Source organism: Lampris incognitus, chromosome 13 (assembly GCF_029633865.1).
Source record: "Lampris incognitus isolate fLamInc1 chromosome 13, fLamInc1.hap2, whole genome shotgun sequence".
Lineage (NCBI taxonomy): Eukaryota > Metazoa > Chordata > Actinopteri > Lampriformes > Lampridae > Lampris > Lampris incognitus.
In genome coordinates, this window is record NC_079223.1 from 10,837,117 (window position 1) to 10,859,860 (window position 22,744).

Consider the following 22,744-nt stretch of genomic DNA (forward strand, 5'->3'; position numbering starts at 1 on the left):
ACTCGGACTCGGACTAGGGTAATAGGGACCTGACTCGGACTCAGGTAATGGGGACTCGACTCGGACTCGACTCGACTTTTCTTTGGTGACTCGGACTTGGACTTGGACTCGAACACTGGGGACTCGAGACTCGACTCGGACTCGAGGTTTAGTGACTTGACTACAACACTGGTGAGGTGACAGTGCTAACCACTGGGCCACCGTGCCGCCCATTAATGCTTAGAGACTATTTAAAGGTTATGATGGGCCAGGAAAATTAAAGTTTTTTTTTTTTAATATTCTATTTTTATTGCTTTTCCATTACAGAAAGATCACACACACACACAAAAAAGGGGTGGGGGTGGGGTCTGGATGGCCCTGTCTCCCCAACACCTATTTATTCCTATGAGGGAAAGGAAAGTTTTAAGGGCTTTCTTCAAAGAAGTGAGTCAGCCTGTAGCTCTGACGGAGGTCAGTATTTCCATTCCACCATTTTGGGAGTTAATCACGGTCTCCCAGATAAACATTCAGAACAAGCAGAAAAACAAAATCTCAGACACTGCATTTTAAGCTGATATCTTTGGAGCGGTTTTTCCTCCATCAGAGATCTTTGACCTTTCAAGCGATGCAACACACTTGGGTATGGCAGTCGTTGTTCTGGTTACAGAACTTCTTTCCTTTGACATGTGACCAGGGATAACCATCCCTATAGGACTTACCTCTTTTATGGCCTTGACCAGGTCTGGTTTGTGTGGCGCATTTGGGTGGATGCAGCGATGGCCACACAGCTTGAGCGAGGTCATGAATATGCCTACAGCACTCTGTTCCTCCTTCGTGAGGCTGTCCTTGTGGTCATGTAGCATCTCATACAGGTAGAGAGCCAACTTGGGTCCATGCTGGGTGTGCGAGAGAGTGGAAACCACAATCAATACATCAGATGTGTTTAAGCAGCTTCATGTACATCGTTGGACAGCAGGCGAGCTCTAATCAGCTGCTAGACCTTCAGAAAGACCTTGAAAGAGCACATATGCCTCTGCTCTTAGAGAACCAGCGGGAAAGAATGCTCCCATGGCAACACAGTGAGTCTGTGGAAACGTATGAGGACATTGATCCTCTGTTATTGCAGAGGCAAAGCTTGGCAGCCGTCTGAGAACTCCATTATATGTGTGGAGACAAAAAAAAAAAAGGTACTGCACTCTCTTCTTTCCTGCTCACATCACAAAGTCAAAATGTTTGCCTTTGGTAGGTGAAAGGTTCTTGGATACAAGACTATTTGTTTTTGAGATGAATAATATCAATCTCCAAAATAACTTTTTTTGGGGGGGGGGGCTGATAGTAAGCTGTATATTACATAGAAGTAGCTTTTCTTGTCTTTGGCAGCTCCAACAAACAAAATGAGAGCGAGAACAGACACACCCCCACCTTCTTCTTCTTCTTTATATAGACTACCTGGAGAGGTAAAACACCTGGAGGCTAGAGCTCCCTCTAGGTAAGTAATACTATAAAGTCTCAGGACAGTACACTGTAGGTGGTAGTGCCATCTAAAGATAAGAGGAAGGGATCTTTACGAGGTGACTATGTTATGCTGTGAGGAGACTTCTTTTGCACCGACCTCTAGACCTGGGCTGAGACTCTCCCGGAGGATCTCAGAGTGTCTGGCATCAAACACAAATTCCAGCGCCTCCTTCCTGTCACACAGCAGCCGTGCGGGGCTGAGCGTGTGGACAAGCAAGCGACCAATCTGTACCCGGAAGGTGTCCCGGCACGACCACAGGATCCTGCGCCACTGTTGATGTGGGGTTCCGCCGCGACCCGTACTGCCCTGAAGATGCCCCAAACACCATCATAAAATTCAGCGTTAATACAATGACCTGCTCAACGTAGCCATTACCGTAAGAAGAAACAAACTAAAAAGGAATTAAAATCAACAAAGTTGTGATGGGTTTTCATGGCATAATGAATGCTTTGGAACAGCTGTCGCCATACCACGCTGATTTTGATGCCGTCCATCATGAGTTTGAGGATGTCCTTCTGAAAACACTTTTTGCTGGCAGGGGGTAGCGGAAAAGGGATGGGTGAGGATGGGACAGAGGCGAAGCCACTCTCGTCCTGTGTCCGGTCACCTGGATCGGGTGTGGTCACCTGGTGGTCTGGGGAGTCAGGAATATTCAGCAGGTCGTAGAAGTCCATGCTAACATCTGGAGGAGGAGAGAGAGGTGGACCCCCGACAGAACAAAGCAGGAGCAATCAGGGGCTAATAATACAATACAGGAGATTAAGAGTTATTGTTAACTGTGAGAAGATTGATATATATATATAGATATATATATACATACATACATACATGAACTCCTGTTGTACCTTTGTACAGTGAAGAATGTTACATATATTAACAACCATCGCTATACTTAATTGTAATTGCACATGATGCAAGAGTGAATGCTGAAGCAATGACAGCAGGGCGGGGTGAAGAAAGGGGTAATGTATGTTTGGAGAGAGAGAGAAGAGGATGTTTTTGTGACTGGGTGAGTAATAGAAAGGGGTCTTTTGTTAAATTTTAAAAATGTAAACAAATCTAAAAGGGGAAAAAAAACACCTTAGAAGGAAGTATTACTGCTGTTTACCATAGTAGATGAGTCTGTTTACGGCCAACACCACAAGCCTCTGCAGACGCTGTACAAACTCTGTCTCACTGGCTCGAATGGGATTCTCTTGGCTCATCCTCCTCTGCATCATCTGGTTCAGCTCGTCGCTAGCTACGGAGCGCATCCGTGTCAGGAGAGAGTCAGACTGGGCCAGGGAGAACCGGCGACGGCCTAAAAGGTGTGTCACGATGACATGCATGGTTTTTGAAGGGAGAAATTGTGTCAGTGCTGCCATCTCATGGCATTTACAGGGGTGTTGCTAGTGCACATGATGCTGTGTTAACGCTGTTTCTTTAATTCTCCAGATTCAGCGGGAAATCATGCAACTATTTTGTAAATCATGTATGCCTTGTAAGATTAGAGAGACTTGCTGATCAAAATGCCATCTGTGCTGAAATCTTTTATCAGCAGATGAGCAGTTGAGCAATCACACAAAAGGCACCAGTAATGCAAAAGAGTACTGGGCGAATTAACCCCCAGTTGAGGACCGGAGAGAGAGTTAGTTCACAGCAAAATGGGGAAACATGTCACTTGGCAGGGGGACATGTTGTCCTCGGTGGATGGCCACTCGGGCTACCTGAGTTACACTGAAAGATGTAGGATGGCGTTCCGGTGGGGGAGGGGAGGGGGGAGTCCTGGGAGAGGAAGCTGAAGGGAGGGGGCAGAGGTATCTGGCCATAGGAGCAGTAGTGCTGTCTGGAAAGGCGGGGCATAATGGAGTCTTTCATGGCGATGGAACCTTTCGGGAGAGCACCAGTGAGGACACATGGAATGTTGAGAGACAAACCACCTCAGAGAAACTTGCCGAAATCATTTCTACTTCTGCAGTATTACTTTCAAACAAACACTCACCCGCAATACTCTTGCGTTTCTGATAAATGGCATGATGTGGAGAGCTGGGTACATTCACAGAGCTGCTCAGCTTCTGGGGGTCCTGATTTGCTGTGGTCTTTATGAACTCAATCGCTGATTGGAGGACACGGAACTGAAGAGCCATCGCCATCTCTGGGGAGAAGAGAAGGAACAGTGAGTGTAATGCACCATATAGTGCAGCTCAGCATCCTTTCTGCTCCAACAGAGCTCAGAGCTAGACAGTCCTCTACCATTCAAAACCGTTTAACATTAACAAGACATCATTGACGCGTGTTACACATCCAACACGTTACTTATAGATGTCGAGTTCTCACCTTGTGTGCGACGCATCTTGCTAGTCTGCATAAAGCCCAGCAAGGTGATGAGGTCTTCAATGATGCGAAAGTACTGAGAACCTGAGGAGCTGCAGGAATGGATGGTCACTGCCACCAACAGCTGCTGGATGTCACACACCAGGAGTTTGTAGTCATTAAGAGGAATGCTGAAGAGAAAGATAAACAATAAAGAATTCACTCCATAGCGGAGCCAACCATTTGCATCTACCAGATTAATGAACAGTGCAAAAAACTGATGAGTCTATTCGTGGCTCGCTGGATTAAGAAAATGTGAATCATGTTTGCACATCTTGGATGCGCTTTAATGAATCATCCCCTCTTACAGTCCCTTTCCTGGCAGTCATACCCATTCTCCATGCCGTTGAGTGTGGAGAGAGTGTTGAACAGTACATAGAGGAGGCCATGGTCCAGCAGGATGTCTGCCAGCTTGGGGCAGGCATTGAGGAGCTGCTGCAGCATACACAGGATGTTATGCACCAGAGAGTTGTCATACAGCGAGTTCTCAATCAGACCCAACACCGGGATGATGCAGCGCTTCCTGAAGGGGGAGATGTTCTCCATTTCATCAAGGTCCAGACTGAAAAAAAAAAAAAATCAAAATAAGACTGATATGGTATTGATAGGATATGGTATTGTCATTTTATTTTCCGATACTCCTAAGGCATGGGGGAGTGGGGGGTGGCGTTCATCTGTTGTTTTGTCTGTTCTGTTTGTTTTGTATTTCTTCTGAAAATATGGAGGTATTTGTTACTTTTGGATACTGTATTTGTACCTACAGCTCCAATAAAAAATACTTGTGAAAAAAAAAAAAACTCAAATAGTAACTTTTAAATTACAGGCCATTCATTACAGAGAAATGGTAATTTAGGAGTAAAATAGGTGTAATTGAACTCTAATGAGTTGTAATTGGGATAAATGGGATCAATATGGAATACATTTACACCTGGTATGAATCACATTATGCCAAACAAAAGTATTCTGGATCCTTTGTGTCACAGGGATAAATAATATTTCGCTGGTAAACTTGAATATAAGGTGAATATCAAATGTGGTGGTATCTTCACTATGGTTATGTTACTCAGCAGATTCACCTTATATTCAAGGGATACTTGTAACAAAATACTTTTGTCACCATGTGATTGTACAGATACAGAAAAGCCTTTATTTTACTCATACATCACTACGTAGTTACCAATAATCATCGTTCAAGTACATCTACTTTACTTGTATATTACTTGGTTATTTCTGTGAAATGAATGGGCGGTAATTCAAAATGTTAACTGTCATATAAAAAAAAAACTGTCTACAGGTTGAGGGTAGGGCTCGACAGCACGTTATCCCGTGGCTTACTCTTCTTCCAGACCAACGGGACATCCGACCAGCATCTCCAGGAAGCACTCCAGTAGCCCCCTACTACCCTGGTGCAAGTACAGCTGGTTGGCCAGCAGGGAGAAGCCGTGGTTCTTCAGGAACTTCTCTTTCTGCTCCTTAAATGCTCGGCTGAAATAAGCATCCAGCAGCTGGGAAGAGAGGAGGTCAATTATATCTGACGACATGCAACTTGAGCGCAGTATTTTAATTTGTCCGACGTGTGAATTCACCGTGAACCCGAGAACCGAATTTTGAGTGTATAACACGGTTACATTTACACAGTAGGTGGGTCTCAAAGTTACCTCACGTCATCCTTTCCCCAATAAATCATGTAAACTTGCTCTTGTATTTCTCCTTAATATTCTCTCATTATTGTATATCTTCCATTATTGCCTGTCTTTTCCCATTACCAATCTCCTAGATAATCATTCTGGGATGACATGAATACTGTTAGGTCACTACGGCTCTGGCCCCTACGTTCTACTGGTTGCTTGCAGTGTCTGTGATCTCGGATTAGAGGACACAGGGTCCGTCAAAGAGGGCTGAGGGGCTCTACCTTCATGACTCCTTGCTGGATGAGGGGTGAGGAGTGGTTGACGAGGACAATGAGGGCCTCTGGCTGAATAAGCTTGTCCATCACCTCGTCCAGCATGAGGTCAGGCAGCAGCAGCAGCACCCCCCTCAGCAGATCATAGAGTCCACAACAAATCAGCACCAGACAATCCTCTGTACTGGACCTGGGACACACAGAGCCCCACAAAATAATCATGACTGAAGGAACACCATCTGACCAAGTCCCTTTAGCAGAGAAAAGAGAGAAATTAAGCATTTGCATGAAAAGCATACATTTTACATGTGCAAATATCATGTGCATGTAAGTAAGTACAATTTTATTTATATAGTACTTTTAAAAACACACAGTTACAAAGTGCTTTACACTCAATACAGAAAATGCGAGTAAATACGTAAAATAAATTGAATGAATATAAGACATGAAATAGGTAGTAACGGACCGAGCTGAAAACAAACCAAAACAGAAGGCAGGGACGGGGATCTATAAAAAGGTTTGGGTTTTTAGAAGCCTCTTAAAACAGTCCAAAGATTCAGTAAATCTAACGGTTTGGGGTTCGATTATTCCAGAGGCTTGGTGCTAAAATTGCAGCTGGAGTGAGGGATGGATAAAAGATAGGTTTGAGGATCCGAGTGGTCGGGAAGTGGAATGAGAAGATCAGAAATGCAACTGGGGGCAAGATCATGTAGTGCTTTAAGTGTAATCGATAAGATCTTCTAGATTATTCTGAATTTTACGGGAAGCCAATGGAGGGACGCAAGAATAACAATAATAACCATAATAATGATCATTACATTTATATAGCACTTTTCCTGACACCCAAAGCACTTCACAGTGAAGGGGGGTAACTCACTTCAACCACCGCCAATGTGTAGCACCCACCTGGGTGATGCACGGCAGCCATTTTGCACCAGAACGTTCACCACACATCAGCTTGAGAGGGAGGAATCACTGAGCCAATTACATGGGGGGAAGACTAGGTGGCCAGATGGAGAGAGCCAGGTTGGGAATTTTGCCAGGACACCGGGGAAGCCCCTACTCTTTGCAATAAGCGCCATGGGATCTTTAATGTCTCATCTGAAGGACGGCATCTCCTACAACGCAATGGCCCCGTCACTGCACCGGGGCGTTGGGATTTGATATTTGTTGTTTTATTTGGACCAGAGGGACGATTGCCCCCTACTGGCCCACCAACACCACTTCCGGTACAAACTCAAGTTTTCCTGGGAGGTCTCCCATCCAAGTACTGGCCAAGCCCACACCTGCTTAGCTTCCGTCATTTGGCAGAGCGAAGGTACATGTTGGTGTGGCTGCTGGCGAATATAACAGGGGTGATATGGGACCTACGGCTAGTTCTAGTTAGTAGTCTAGCAGCTGCATTCTGAACCAACTGTAGACGATTTAAAGTAGCTTGGTTGAGTAATCTAGATGGGAGAAAATGAAAGCGTGAATTACTATTTTGATATCCAAAATATTGCTGATTTTTGCAGTATTTCTTTGCTGAAGAAAACAGGGCTGGACAAGCTTAGTAACACGGTGATCGAAAGACATTCTGGTCAGAGAGGACACCAAGATTTTTAGCGGTAGGCTTGACGTTTGAATGAAGTGGACCAATATGTGTGTGTACATATTTCACACACATACACGTATACATTTACCCAGAATATATCCAGACAAACACAATTTGTAGACTGTATTGTGTAGTATCTGATATTTAATGTCTTCCACTGTCCAGTTGCCAACTGCACTGTATGACCCCCTGTTGTCTAAGTAGATGACAGCATTTATTGTGAAACTCTTTTACAAGACAACATCTGTGCATCAATGTGACAAGGACAAAATCCTGTCCATTTATCCCCGTCGCTCGAAGTTACCGTGATCCTTTAAATGACAAAAAAATGTAGCTGGGGCTTGAAAGCGATCGAGAAATTTCTCGATGCTTTTGTCGCCTGGAGTGAACAGTGTTTCCGTGCAGTGTGAACTGATGGATAAGGACTGGTATCGGTCAGGGGAGGATAAGAGCTAAATGTGTACACAGTCTTTGCGACCATCTTGGGTCAACAGAAAATATGTTCTTTTCATCTGTCAGCAGACTGTCCAAATATGCTGTTCTCTAAATGAACCCTGCAGGAGCTGATAAGGCCTGCCTGGTGGGATGGTGGGAAATTGGCATTAGCCGTATGCGGCCATATCTTGCCCACAGCATCTAATTCCCTGCTTACAACAGATATAAAGCAACTCCATTTCCAAAACGGGAATAATATGAACTTCAGTAGTATGTTCTTTGAAATTAAAAATAAACTCTCACAAACTAGTAAAATAAAATCATACCGGGTTAATCGGGTTCATTAAGATTTGAACTGAAAGAGATTATTTGGAACACTCAATGCACCCAGTAATTTTCACGGATGACTGAAAATCTCATCAGTGACATTGTATAATTAATATGTAATGCCGAGTCTGACAAATTGACAGTTATCACTTTGCCTTTTATCACTTTATAGCTATATCACAGACAGGAAGTGGTATGGCCAAACGATTAGATGAGTTATTTGAACCAGACTGCTGCAGGACACTAAGTATACCTATACTTATTTCAATCTTATCCATGGTTGCCAGGTTACACAGATATTTTGTTGAAGGCAGTTAAATCATGTAGTTATACAGGATGTTACAATTTTAAAAAAAAAGTAATCCACCAATAGGGAAATACTGCTTTAATAAACAAGTAAGCAAGCCTTGTAATGAGATGTGGCGGAGTACCTGTCATTGGAGTCAGTCTTGCTGTGAGCCCTCTCATACCCAGGGGAGTAGGTGTAGCTCTCCCAGTCCTCAGGAAGGGAGCCTCGGTCAGCCGAAGTGGGCCAGCGGCCAATGGCCAAGGAGCCGTTTGATGCGGGAAAAGCCAGGCCCAGGCTGGCCAGGTTGCTCTGGCTCCTCTGGAAGGACTGGATGCCCTTCAGGCTGTCGGGGCGGCGGGGTGCCTCATCACTGGCCCAGTCAAACCTGTCTTCAGACTCTGCCACCCCGACACTGCCCTCGGCCAGACTGTCCACCTCCCCAACCTCGTCCCGCTCCTCCTCCACACTGATGGAAGGGGTGCGAAGGGCCCCTACCCCGTCGCCTTCCTTAGAGTCACAAATGGTCTTGGCTGATTCACAGCTGCTGAGAAGCTGCTCGTCGCCTGTGCCCCGCTTGAGTGTCTCTGTGCTGCCTAGAGCTTGCTGTGTAGCAAGGGAGACACCTTCTCCCTCACCTGCCTCACTGGAGCTGCCATGTCCAAGTCGGGGTGTCAGCATGGGGGAGGAGTATGGCGAGGGTGCCAGACTGGGGGGATGCAACGACTGATCATCAGCACCATGTTCAGGGGAAGGAACATGGGGGTGGCCTGGAAAGCAGAAGAAAACTTTTAAGCACTTATGAACCATAAACATAACCTACCGCTCAAGCATTTCACTGACATAGTCCCAGAGGAGCGGTGTATGAAACTTAAGCAAAAGGCTTAAAATTCAGAGCTCCAGCATTAGTTGTAGCCACAATACCAATGAAAAAAATTCAAGGACGTAAAAGCTACGTTGAGGTTTTAGGCCCCATGATTTAAACAAGGCAGTTGGAAAACATGCTGACCTCATGTAACATCTGCAGGATCTTTCCCAGACATAATGGCATTTGTGGAAAAACAAAACAAAATCCTGACATGAATGACCTTAATTTCCTCCCAGAGGAACAAGGGCACTCTTGTAGTGCTAAACAATGATCATGCTAGATCAACTTTCATGGTTCGTGAACAGACATTCCAGGACAAGCCTCACTGATCTCCCCAGAAATAATGTCATCTCTGGAAATGGACCAAGAGGATGAAATTCATTATTCGGGCTTTGTTGGATTTCTATACACACTTTAGGGGGGACGACGTAGCGTAGCTGTGCATTACCTTCAGAGAGAGCTTCGATGAAGACCGTGGGGGAGAGAGAGACCACAGAGCTGCTGGCAGACTTGCCTCCACTGTTGGAATGCCTCAGGTACATAATTGACTGGACCTTCTCCTGGTATAGCTTACCATCTGACACGAACAGAGACCAAAAGTTAGTCTTGCACCGACTGGCGATCAGATTGTATATCGATGATTGAAGGGATGATTGAAGACTGGTTTTTCCTACACCGATATTAAGGTGATTTTAACGAATTTACTATCAGAATTAAGACGCTATAAAACTAATCTCTAGAATCTGCACCCTACTGTGGATTTAGAGGTGTTTCTGGTGGAGCGAAATGTCTGCCCGCTGAGCCCCATTAATCAGCACGAGTGAATTTTAAATCCACAAACCATCTGCAATCCTTTCCATCTCTTTTCTGTGGACCTGGCCATCTCGCATCTTCGTTCTCCATATGCCTGCTCACCAAAACATTGCTCGGCGCTCCATAAGAGCAGTTTAAGTTATGGATGGTGATATTAAAGATAAGATGATAATGTTAAACGGAATATGATGCTGTGATATGGTCGCACCAAGCCCAGGTTGGACGATATATATATATATATATATATATATATATGTATATTTTTTTTACATTTATTTCTAGTTTTTCCCTTTATCCCACCCGATTAACCCAATGGCATATGGCCGGAACTCTTGTCGAATAACTCCCCTGGCTCACGTTTCCACTGGAAGGAGATAGTCGTAACACCAGCTTCCTTCAAACTCGTGTCGGCTGCTCTCGCTATTTTACACGCTGAAGCCTCGCATGGATTGCATCACCTTCAGGCCGCGAAGGAAGCGTAGGGAGAATGCTTTCGGTTGCTTGGCTGCAGGCGCCCGGGTGGGCCAGAGGGGTCGCTTGAGAACGACAAGTCCCCGAACACTACACCGATCTACACCCACTATCCCTCGGGTAAGGGTGGCTTAATGAATGCCTTACCCCGTGGACGCTCTGGCCGTGACCGGTTACAGTGAGTCTGGGATACGAACCTCCCAGCCACATGACGAGCAGATTGCAAGAACGGCGGTTTATTCCGCTCGGCCACCGGAGCGGCCAGATGATATGAAAATAGAAAGGATCGCTCAACCCTACCAAAAGTACTCGTCAGCTAAAACGGCAACCTGATTATTCAACTGAATTACCGATTACAGCTGCAGTACCGTTACCTATGTGCAGGGAGAAGTAGAAGCTGGTTGGAGTGTGGCAGACATAGGTATTGGTCGGGGGGTGAACGGCAAGCAGGAAATTGTAGACCAGCCTGAGTAGATCCAGGTCTGGAGGAGAACCCAATACTTCCTGGATGATTTTGACGAATGACAGACACACCTCCTGTGGGATGGAGGTCAGGTGCTCATCTCGATGCTCCTGGGGCAAAAAAAGAAAGAAGGAAAAACATTGCTATCTGCTACAGTCTATGAAACAAAAAGCAAGTCATCAGCCACGACTGGCCATTAGAGGGAGCACTTTTGCCACACCACAGGCCAGCAAGCTTTATTGAAAGAATCAAGCCTCTTATCATTTCAAAACAACTTTGAAATGAATCAACTGGTAAATATTGAGAAATTAGTAGTTATTTTTTCAGCATTTTGATGTGTTTTTAGTGAGCAAATTGTGGCTAAAATGTGAAATTAAATGCTAAATATTTCGACTACGTTGTGTTTCCTTTTCCTGCTGGGCACCGTCCAAGGTGTGTAATCTGCTCTAATTCAACACGAGCTCCTCCTTGACTCCTCCTCTCTATAATACAGGTGTGGGAGGAGTAAAATGGATGCAATTTTCTGCGTCTGAGCCAATAAAACAAAAGGAATGATTAAGTGATTGGCTGAGCTACCTATCGTAAGCCCACACAACAAGGGACACCCTCCCTAAAACACTTGCTAACTTTTTTTTGGGAGGGTTGGATTCCCCCTCCTTTTTCCTCTCCAATTGTAATTGGCCAATTACCCCGCTCTTCCGAGCCGTCCTGGTCACTGTTCCACCCCCTCTGCTGATCCGGGGAGGGCTGCAGACTACCACACGCCTCCTCCGATACACGTGGAGTCGCCAGACGCTTCTTTTCACCTGACAGTGAGGAGTTTCACCAGGGGGACGTAGCACGTGGGAGGATCACGCCATTCCCCCCAGTTCCCCCTCCCCACCGAACAGGCGCCCCACCACCCCATCAAGTCTGACAGACTTGATGGGGTGGTGGGCTCCCCAAAGCTACAGGTGCTGTCATGCATGTTCTGTGGGGAATGACTTAACATTTTTATTTTTTTCGTTTCCCTTGGCGGAGTGGTAGGTCTAGCAATGGCAGGTGAAACACTGGATTTATCACGTAAGCATCACTGTTGTCACTTAACGGCAACATTAATTTGTTTGTTGTAGCTGCATGATGTACAGCAAGCCAGAGGGGACAACACTGTGTGTGTGTGTGTGTGTGTGAGAGAGTGTGTATGAAAGCAGAGACCCTCAGTGCCAGTAGCCCCGTCCAGGTAAATGGAAACCAGCCACCATTGTGTGCAGTCACTAAAGACATTTATAAGCCAGATTTCTAATAATGTGGTGTACCTGTAACACTTGGCAGGTGAGCAGGAAGCGATGTACCACCTGCGCCTTGAGGAACTGTCGAATGTTGAAGACCTGCTGGGGGTGGTGCACCCTGATGAGAATCTCCAGGGCAGTAAGCAGGGTTTCCCATACTCCATACTGATTAGAGACAATACACAGACCATGACCACCAGGGAAACGGAGACAGACTCAAACCTTCATCACCGGCGATATACAATACACATAACCAGATACTCTATGGCAGCGGTTTCCAGACTTTCCACATGCAGTCAGGCCGCTGAACAGCTGACGCACCCACATTACATTACATTGTTATCGAGTGTTATCATATATATATATATATATATATATATATATACATACACACACACATATATATGTATATGTATATATGTATGTATGTATGTATGTATGTATATATGTGTGTGTATGTATATACATACACATATACATACATATATATACATATATACATATATATATATATATATATAAATAAATAATTTTATTGGGGGGGGTCATTTGTCCTTGTTTCCTTTGTGTTAAAGCAGGGAGAGCATGAGCACAAGAATTTCACTGTATTCTACACATGACAATAAAGTTGAACTTGAACTTTTTATGCAATGCACCCCCTTCTACATCCCCACCAGGTTATTGCAACCTCAATCCCCCACAACTTCAAAAAAATAAACAAAAAATGCAACATAGCCTATTTACAGCCATATTAAAGGCATCAGGTTTATTCATGCACAAATAATCAGAACACATGTAATAAAATATTCAAGAGATCACAATATATTTACATTCGAATGAAACAAACTACACTGCATCAAAGTTTTAATAAATTGCAACAAAGTTAGGCACCCCCCCCCCCATTTGTATCCAGCCAATTACCCTACTCTTGCGAGCCGTCCCAGTCACTGCTCCACCCCCTCCCCCCCGCACAGGCGCCCCCACCGACCGGAGAAGGCGCTAGTGCAGCGACCAGGACACATACCCACATCTGGCTTCCCACCCACAGACACGGCTAATTGTGTCTGTAGGGACGCCCGACCAAGCCGGAGATAACACGGGGATTTGAACCGGTGATCCCCGTGTTGGTAGGCGATGGAATAGACCGCCATGCTACCCAAACGCCCCCTGAACATTTGTTTGAGCTTGCTTTGACTACCAGATGCATTGCTTTTGCAGCACAGAAGCAGTAAACCAAACTCACCAGTTAGTAAAGTCATGGCAGAACAGCAGATATGTGCGTTTACCTCAGCCTTGGCCCAGATCTTCCAGTCCAGCAAGACGTCAGACAAAAGCTTGATATCCTGAACGACTGCAGTGGACTCGGTGTCCAGACGGAACTGACCGTCCTCCCCCAGAGTGATGATCGGACCGCTGCAACACCCATCCAGCAGCGTCTAGCCAGATAAAATGAGACCAGGTCAACCATGTCAAAGCATATAGTGAGAGTGTGTTTTGGGACAACATGCTCAGCAACTCAACACCTTATTTAGAAAGAGTGGGCCTCATTTATCATGTCAAATATTTATCATATATAATTTATTTTTTCATGGCACAACTGATCTACCATGAAGTGACACCCATAAATCCCCATATAAGCTGAAGAAGTCACAGAGTTGATCCCATGGACTACTACAATAATAATTTATCTTCTGCTGTAGCCCCCCTGAAAACGCGGGTTGTCTCATTTGCCCATACCGCTCCCTGGTACACAGCTGAATTACGTCAGCTCAAGGCTATAGGTCGGCCCCTTGAGAGGCTTTGCACCAAGACTGGACTTGCTGTTCACAAACAAACGTATTCGGATCACATACTCCGTTACAAAAATGCTCTTTCAGCAGCTAAAACATCCTATTCTGCACATAATAGGAACGTTCTTCTCCACAGTTAAAAGGCTACTAAACCCACCTGAAACCAATATGATCAGTAACCTATCTAATGATCAATGCTCTCTTTTTTCAAGTTTTTCCAGCTCCAAAATTAGTACCATTCATGTGCAGCTAGCCTCTGCTAACATCATGCAGACCGACTTACCATCAGCAAGCGGCACGACACTGTCCCCATCCACTGTCCTATATGACTTCAGTCTTCCAACTGAAAACCACATTTCAGAGTCTAGCATCTCCACGTCACCTGGATCCAATTCCCACAACCCTAGTTAAAACATGCCTCTGGCCACAACCTGTTCCAACTCCTCCCCTCTGGTGGGCGCTACAGAGCACTATACCCCAAAACAACCAGATATAAAAACAGTTTCTTTCTGCCGCCTGTCATCCAAATTAACGCTTAACACTGTAAAATAAATCCATTTTGTATATACTGTACTGTACATTGTATGTATACTGGTACACTCTGTCATGTCCATCTACCTCAGGCATGTATGTAAGTAACCTATTTCAGCATCTCTGATATAGTCTCTGTACCATTGCACCGTATCACCTCTTACTTCACCTGTATATAGTCAGTCCTTGTGTATATATCTGAAGATTGTTGTGTTGTAGTGTTGTTATTCTGTGTTAAGCCCACAGAGAGCCACGAAACCAGTGCTTTTTATCATCTTAGAAATATTTCGAAAATATGATCTATGTTAACTTTTAAAGACCCAGAGACCATTTGACACACACGCCTTCATCTCATCACGGCTGGATTATTGCAACAGCCTTTTTACTTGCCTGAACCAAAAGTCTATTGATCGACTCCTGGGTGTAGAGAACTCAGCTGCCAGGCTTTTATCCGGAACAAGAGATGTGCTCACTCCTATCTCAGCCTCTTTACACCGGCTCCCAGGATGTTTTAGGGCAGATTTTAAGGTTTTAATGATTACTTTCAAGGCTCTTCGTTGCTTCTCTCCTCTTTATATTTCTGATCTCTTAGTACCGTACATGCCGGTATGTCCTTTGAGATTCTCGGGGCAAAGGTCTTTTGTCTGTTCCAGGGGCCCGGCTGAAAACGAAAGGGGACAGAGCGTTTGGAGTCGGGGCCCCGAAGCTCTGGAATGATCTGCCTGAGGAAATCAGGTAAGCAGGCTTGCTGCTGTTAACCCAGCGCTCTTAGCATTTCATTGCATTATTCACACATCAGTGTCGTGCACTAAACTGTGTGGGGAAATGAAAGCGGCGACGGATGCTTTGACGAGACTGGTAAATTTCATTCGCGAGAGTTCGAGTCTGCAACATCGCCTTTTCAGAGCACTGCTGGAGGAAACGTCGGTGCAACACAAGGATCTTTGGCTGTATAACGTTCGCTGGCTGAGCAAGGCCATGTGCTGAGAGGGTGTGCGACCTGCACGATAAGCTTGTGTCCTTTTTATCTGGACTGCACAGCCAAAGAGTCCAAGAATATCAGAGGTTTTTAAGCGACAGTAAGGTGATGGCATATGCTGCAATTACAAGGCGAAGAACCACACTGTTGCAGACATGCACGAGGTGGCGGAAATTTTCCGGTCAAAGCTGAACCTTTCGGAGAGAGACATTCACGGGAGAAGGTTGCACTTTCCACATCTGCCGGGCATTGTGAAAAGAACGAAATGCAGGAGGATCCAGCGATGAAGGACTTCGCGACGAGCCAGGCAGAAAATGTCAAGGAACGATTTGAAAGCTCCCCTAAACTCCCAGGTGACATCCTCCTCGTCCTGAGACAGCTGTTCTCTGTTTTGGCTGATGGCCTGTGGACTACAGAGGCCAAAAGGCTGGTACCTTCCATAGATGAGGCAACTCTTCAGATGAAGGTCTTGGTGATGGGAACGTCTGATTTGCTCAAAGCACAACACAAGGACGTTGGGGTGAGTGACTTTTGGATCAACGTGGTTTCCCCAAGCTCGATTCAAAAACGTAAGCGCTATTGCAATGCTCCTACTCACACGATGGCTCACATACATATGTGAGTCGTCGTTTTCTTCAATGAACTCAATCAAGAACCAGGAAAGAAACAGACTCTCCAATGCCCATCCTGGCCAGTGCCTCAGGCTTGCTACAACAGAATACAGGCCCGACATCCCATTGCTCTCACTTCTCTCACTGATTGGTGAATTGAACATCCATTTATTTTTGTCCATATTTGGTTTCAAGAGTGCATTTTTTTCCCCCTTGTGTGACCCCCAACACAGGTTTTAAGAATCCCAGGCCTAAATTATTACTACTACTACTAACAATAATAATCACCATAACAATAATGATCATAATTGTAATAGACATATAATTGACATGATTTGGTCCTTTGGGAAAACCTAATTGGAGAACCCTGGCCTATTACAGTCAATATGGCCTATTACATTCAATACACTAGTACGCTGTAGCCTCGTGTGTCAGTTCTTGATTTTCTTATCCCGTGCAAATGCAGGATCAGATGGCTTCACCTTTTTCCATTTAAAATTGTTACTAACATATGTGAAGTGGGAAATGTATTGCTAGCTTTTTGATTTGTCTACGATTAGATTCATGTGCACAGATTGCACTGTTCTGTGACAGGGCCACTCAGCGATGCACCTTACCTATATTGAATTCATCATAATGACTGAATTAATGGTTAAGATTTAAATCTATTTGAATTATGATATTTTTAATAGGTCTGGATTCAAATTTGATTTTATGCATAACTGACAGTTCTAATACACAGAATTTACACATGCTCAGGGGCACCCGTAAGATACATTTTCCCGATAAATCCGGATCCCAAAAACTTTCAAAAATACTGCACTTCTTGTGTACAGGTCTGTACAAAGGACGTGTGTGTGGTTGTGTGTGGGGGGGGGCATCTGTATTCCACTTGATAAACAATGTACATACAGCCAAATTGCAATGATATCCATCCATCCATCCATTATCCAGGCCGCTTATCCCAACCGGGGTCGCGGGATACTGGAGCCTATCCCATCAGTCATTGAGTGGCAGGCAGGGAAACACCCTGTACAGGCCGCCAGTCCATCACAGGGCCGACACACCCACACACATTCACACCTAGGGACAATGTAGTACGGCCGATTCAGCTGACCGACATGTCTTTGGACTGTGGGAGGAAATGCACGCCGACACGGGGAGAACATGCAAACTCCACACAGAGGACGACGTGGGACGACCCCCAAGGTTGGACTACCCCGGGGGCTCGAAGCCAGGACCTTCTTGCTGTGAGGCGACCGTGCTAACCACTGTGCCACCGTGCCGCTGCATTATCCAGAAATGGCCGCCCGGCTTCATGATGCAATGCGCAATAAAATTATTCCTCCGTCAAAACCGATACCATTTATCCCCATTTAAGACCGTCTTTATTGATCAAGATCTGTTAAAGTAACCAGTTACACTGCAGTGGTGATTCACTGAGTCCTATGAGTCTCTGATAGGCTGGCATGAGAACTCTAACTGACGAGGAGGGACTGCTTTTGAAATGTAAACCTTAAAACTGTAGGCAGTACGTGAAAAGCCCCTTTTTACTTAGAAACACTTGGGCTGGTAAAAACAGCCTCTTTATCCTTTCAGCCCAAATGTGTATGAGTGCGTTAGTATCCTTGATGTTGGGTTTCAGCGCTGTGCTTTGCAGTATGCATCAGAGATGCTGTATGTCCGGCGTTTCACCCACTCAGACAAAATCTATTTCCGCATACAGCCATCACACAGCTGAATTACAGACACAGCCAGAGGGTTAGGTAACAGCAGGGCAGACCAGTCTCCCATCAGTCTCGCACCAGACTGTCTGAGATGGACCAAATTCTCAAAGCGCTGTGAAGCGGTGCCAAGAAATAAGCATTGCTGCATTGATCTACAAATGTTGTGGCAGCGCAACGCAGTTCAGGCCTCTGCATCTGACTTACTTTCAGCACGTGGTATCCCACGACACACTTGGACTTAATGAGGACCTGGTGGATCATGGAGTATCCATGGTAACAGTCAATCTCATGAATGCGGTGCTGGTTGAACTTAGATAAGGACAGCAGCACCTGTAGGGCCAAGGCCTGGGTCTTCTCACAGTTGCTTAGCTCCACCACCTGGTCAACAGAGGAAGAGATGGGAGCACCCGAGAGAGGGACGGAGCAGAGGAAACATAATGTAATGAGGTTGAAAACATAATTTCCATCAAAAAATTTCACATCAATGTTCGCCTACTTGGTTATAAAGACACCTCATGATATAGGATGAAGAGCATAGAAAGCTCCACCTGTGCAAAGAGGAAGACGAAGGTCCCTGTGCCTCCGATCTTGTGCAGGACGCTCTGCAGGCCTTGTGACTTGGTGGGGAGTAGACTCCTCAGAGCGTGGGGCTCCAGGGCACCACTCTGCACCTCTTTGGAGCTGAAAGGACGCTGGGTCACCACGGTTTTGGCTTGGCCCTTCAGTCTGATGACAGGTTCATAGATAGTGTAGACTCTAGGACTGCTGGGGGCGTAGACCACTGCCAAGCTCTCCTGTGTGAACAGAACACAAGCCCCATATCCAGCTGTTCCTTTGATTTTTCAAGTTTAAATCATTTACAGTTTTACAACTTGGTGGACAAACGTGTTCAAACAACTGACAATATAAACCCAGTGTCAATTTAAAGAGGATGCAAAGGGATGTAATGTCTCCCTCATGGAAAAAAATTAAAAAGAATCACAAAAAAAAAAAAAAAAAGCCATTGAAATGATGGTGAAACTCTGGAAAAGTCTGGGATGTCAACGTGCATCATTGTGCATTGGAAGTGGCTGGTTTTAAATCAATAAGCTATTTCATTGTACTCAGGGTAAAACAGTCTCTTCGACAAAAGAATGCCCGCTCAAGTAGGTTTAATAACACTCGACAAGTCCACAATTTAAAGGAAAAAAAAAAACAAAACTTGTTTTCATCTCACACATCAACTTTTCCACCTCAAGTGGGTGCATTTCCTTTCCCACAACAGTTTAGAAAGGGGAGCAATCCCACATTAAACAGGCCCTGGTTAAGGTGTGGTTATCCTAACCGGGTGTTTGCCAAAGCCAGGAAGACGCCCAAACGGTGCACCAGCCAACCGAAGAGAGGAGGAGGAGGACAACAGCTGCCTCAGCGTAAACCGGCGGCGACTCCGTATGTGGCGGGAGTGTCGGAAAAGTCGAGACGCGCATTTTCAGCCGGGGGGCAGGGCCTTTTCCTGTCGGGCTCCGTTCTTGTGGAATAACCCGCCTGCTGCCATCAGACAATCAGAGTCTGTTGAGTCCTTTAAATCTAAACTTAAAACTCATCTTTTCGCCTTGGCTTACAATTAGTTGTAAGTTGTAAGCTACAGTTAGCTGCCTTTAAACGGAGTGCTTCAGAACCTGTACTGCACGGCGGGTCGGTTTTCTGTCTCAATGAATTCACCAACCACTGTTCTGCCGACGAGATTATAGATTATAGATTATGACTAATGACTATTGCAAACTGTTCTCTTCTCTCACATATCTTTTCTCTCTCTCTGAATGATGTCTTCTACTTTTTCTTTATCTGTGTGTGAATGGTGTCATGTGAGTCTCCCTTGTGCAGTCGGTTCTCCTCCCAGGTCTCCGTGGGGATGATGGTCGCCACTTGGACGCTGCCTGGCATCCCCCTCATCACATTTTCTTTTTATATATCTTATAAATCCATATTTTATTTTACTTTTTTACATGATGATGCTGGTGGCGTGGATTGGGTCCTGGGCTGTTTCCGGTGGCGTCTGGACACTGCCCGGCATCCTGCGCATCATATTCTTCATACATTTTATAAGTCCATTATGATTCTGTTATCCTCTTTCAATGTTGTATTGTGTAAATTGTGTAAACACAACATCCATTGCACGTCTGTCCATCTTGGGGGAGAGATTCTCCTCTGTTGCTCTCCCTGAGGTTTCTTCCTATTTTTTCTCCCCGTTGAAGGTTTTTTTTCAGGGAGTTTTTCCTTATCTGATGAGAGGGTCTAAGGACAGGATGTTGTGTTGCTGTTAAGCCCACTGAGGCAAATTTGTCATCTGTGATATTGGGCTATACAAATAAAATTGACTTGACATACAAACACTCTTAAGGAATTATCCTAAGGGAGAGTCCCGAAATCCCGAGATTCAAAATGGCCACCATCCACCCTGTTGCCAATAATTATTTCATATTTGAAAGGGTTACAATCTTAAACAATACCACATTTCAGGGGTTTGTGGCGATGAGAAATCCAATTTTGAGTTTGTTTTGTAATTAATCGTGTGTATTCTTTTCCGTTTTCAGGAAACGGAGGCAAAAGAACGGCGTGTCATTTGCAAGCGTCTGTTGATGGCAGAGGATCGTCAGTATCAACTCTTGGAGAGTAAGGAAATTCATTTAAGGCACCTTGTAACGTCCTTTAGAAAGGTGCAATATAAATACAGATTATTATTATTACTTATTAACCAGGCCAGTAATACGAGGGGAGACAACAGTCACGCTGTACCTGGTGACAAGGTACAAAGACCTGTCGCCGCACACTGTGACCCACAACAGATAGCCAAGGACACCAGGCAACATGAGTCCGTGAGAGTTGTACACTAAGATCGACTAAAAGGAGGTTCTCTTTCTGTATTTATTGCCTCTTTTGTGCCACACTCCAAGTCGATTGATTTCAAGGACACACTTCTGGCAACACCTCGCGAACAAGGCGATGATTGGTCGGACTGTGACGGCATGGATTCTGCATGTGCATGACCTACATGCAGCAGATGCAGTTCCCCGCCAGACTTGTAGAGTGAATTTTCGCACAAATAAGCAAGTACCAGCAGCATATGGTTACAACCGCACGAGGACGAGGCTGCAAAAACACTTCAGTGAGCAGATAACGCGCACCGAGATCGATGGGAAACCAAACGTGGTTACCTTCAGGTCAACAGCCATGGTGGTGCTGCAAGACTGCAAAGCTCATCCGACACGATATCGGAGACGCTGGGTTATCCTATGAATCTCACCCAGCTTTTAACGACATAAAATCGCAAGAGGCTGGCATCAGATATCTTCCGGATACTCTTCGTGTGCTCCTGGAAGAACTATTTGCCGGGACCAAAACTTAAGCCAAAGTGGCGAGCAATGATGCAGGCAACTAGACCAAGTTAATGTTAGCGCCACTTCAGTTTGGGTTGGGCGCGCAACTATATCACCGCTTTGCATCGCGGTTTCTCATCGACACTCTTCACCATCTTGGGTTTTGTTGTACCAGGAGGTGCATCATCCATCCATCCATCCATTATCTGAAGCGCTTATCCTGCTCTCAGGGTCGCAGGGATGCTGGAGCCTATCCCAGCAGTCATTGGGCGGCAGGCGGAGAGACAGCCTGCCAGGCTATCACAGGGCCGACACACACACATACACACACATTCATACCTAGAGACAAATTAGTACGGCCAATTCACCTGACCTACATGTCTTTGGACTGTGGGAGGAAACCAGAGCCCCCGGAGGAAACCCCCACAAACACGGGGAGAACATGCAAACTCCACACAGAGGATCACCCGGGACGACCCCCAAGGTTGGACTACCCCGGGGGATCGAACCCAGGACCTTCTTGCTGTGAGGCGACCGCGCTAACCACTGCGCCGCCACCATGCTGTGGAGGTGCAACAGTTTGAATGAAATGCGGCCAAGTTCCATGGAACAAACATTCCTGACCTAAAGACCGAGTTTGCCCAATATGTGGCAGAGAACGACGAGGACATTGTGTAGTGTTGCATCGCGTGCACATCTTTAATTGGTTCATTTGGTCGGCAGTTGATCAGTTATTTCTCTGAGGCCGTTGCTTACGATGAAAACCGATGTGATCATAAGTTCTCATCACGTTTTTGTTTTTTTTGCGTCAAAAGAAAAAAATACAGCACGGTCAAATCTAGCATGCACAACAACGTAGGCTTGTACAGCCACCGACATATGGCTAAAAAGGTGTTTTTAGTAGGATCCTATTTAGGTGATTTTCAAAACTTTCCTTTCATACGATTCCTTACGACTTTATTCAGAACACAAGAGGACAAGAAATCTGCTGAGATTTGTTTTTGTTGCGATTTGTGTGAGGTTGACCCACACTTTTGGGTAAAGTGGCCGGTCTATTTCCGATTCTCTTCTTTAAAATTTGCATAAAAGGACATGGCTTCTGATAATTCGTAGGGAGTAGTGATAATGGGCACTTTCTCATATTATGGGAGTACTTTTACATGGCAAAATACAGGATGAGAATTATTATCATTTTTTATTTTTTTGGGGATTTCCCCCCCTTTTTCTCTCCAATTGTATCCGGCCAATTACCCCGCTCTTCCGAACCGTCCCGGTCGCTGCTCCACCCCCTCTGCCCATCCGGGGAGGGCTGCAGACTACCACATGCCTCCTCTGATACATGTGGAGTCACCAGCCGCTTCTTTTCACCTGACAGTTTCACCAGGGGGATGTAGCATGTGGGAGGATCACACTATCCCCCCCATCCCCCCCCCCCGAACAGGCGCCCCGACTGACCGACCAGAGGAGATCTTAGT

General features: G+C 45.4%; 1 protein-coding gene across 3 annotated transcripts in view; it reads right to left on the bottom strand.

Moving 5' to 3' along the window:
- Positions 1-22,744, bottom strand: part of lyst (lysosomal trafficking regulator) — a 106,747-nt gene that overhangs the window by 22,703 nt on the left and 61,300 nt on the right. For all 3 annotated transcript variants that reach the window (XM_056291395.1, XM_056291393.1, XM_056291394.1), the window contains 17 exons: positions 18,462-18,707; positions 18,118-18,291; positions 13,562-13,711; positions 12,303-12,440; positions 10,919-11,117; positions 9,709-9,837; positions 8,538-9,162; positions 5,760-5,940; positions 5,183-5,352; positions 4,179-4,409; positions 3,812-3,978; positions 3,477-3,629; positions 3,202-3,363; positions 2,604-2,795; positions 1,966-2,177; positions 1,592-1,801; positions 699-875 (listed from right to left, as the gene is read on the bottom strand). In XM_056291395.1, the coding sequence (XP_056147370.1) occupies positions 699-875; positions 1,592-1,801; positions 1,966-2,177; positions 2,604-2,795; positions 3,202-3,363; positions 3,477-3,629; positions 3,812-3,978; positions 4,179-4,409; positions 5,183-5,352; positions 5,760-5,940; positions 8,538-9,162; positions 9,709-9,837; positions 10,919-11,117; positions 12,303-12,440; positions 13,562-13,711; positions 18,118-18,291; positions 18,462-18,707 (3,516 nt within the window). The remainder of the gene's footprint in view (positions 1-698; positions 876-1,591; positions 1,802-1,965; positions 2,178-2,603; positions 2,796-3,201; positions 3,364-3,476; positions 3,630-3,811; positions 3,979-4,178; positions 4,410-5,182; positions 5,353-5,759; positions 5,941-8,537; positions 9,163-9,708; positions 9,838-10,918; positions 11,118-12,302; positions 12,441-13,561; positions 13,712-18,117; positions 18,292-18,461; positions 18,708-22,744) is intronic.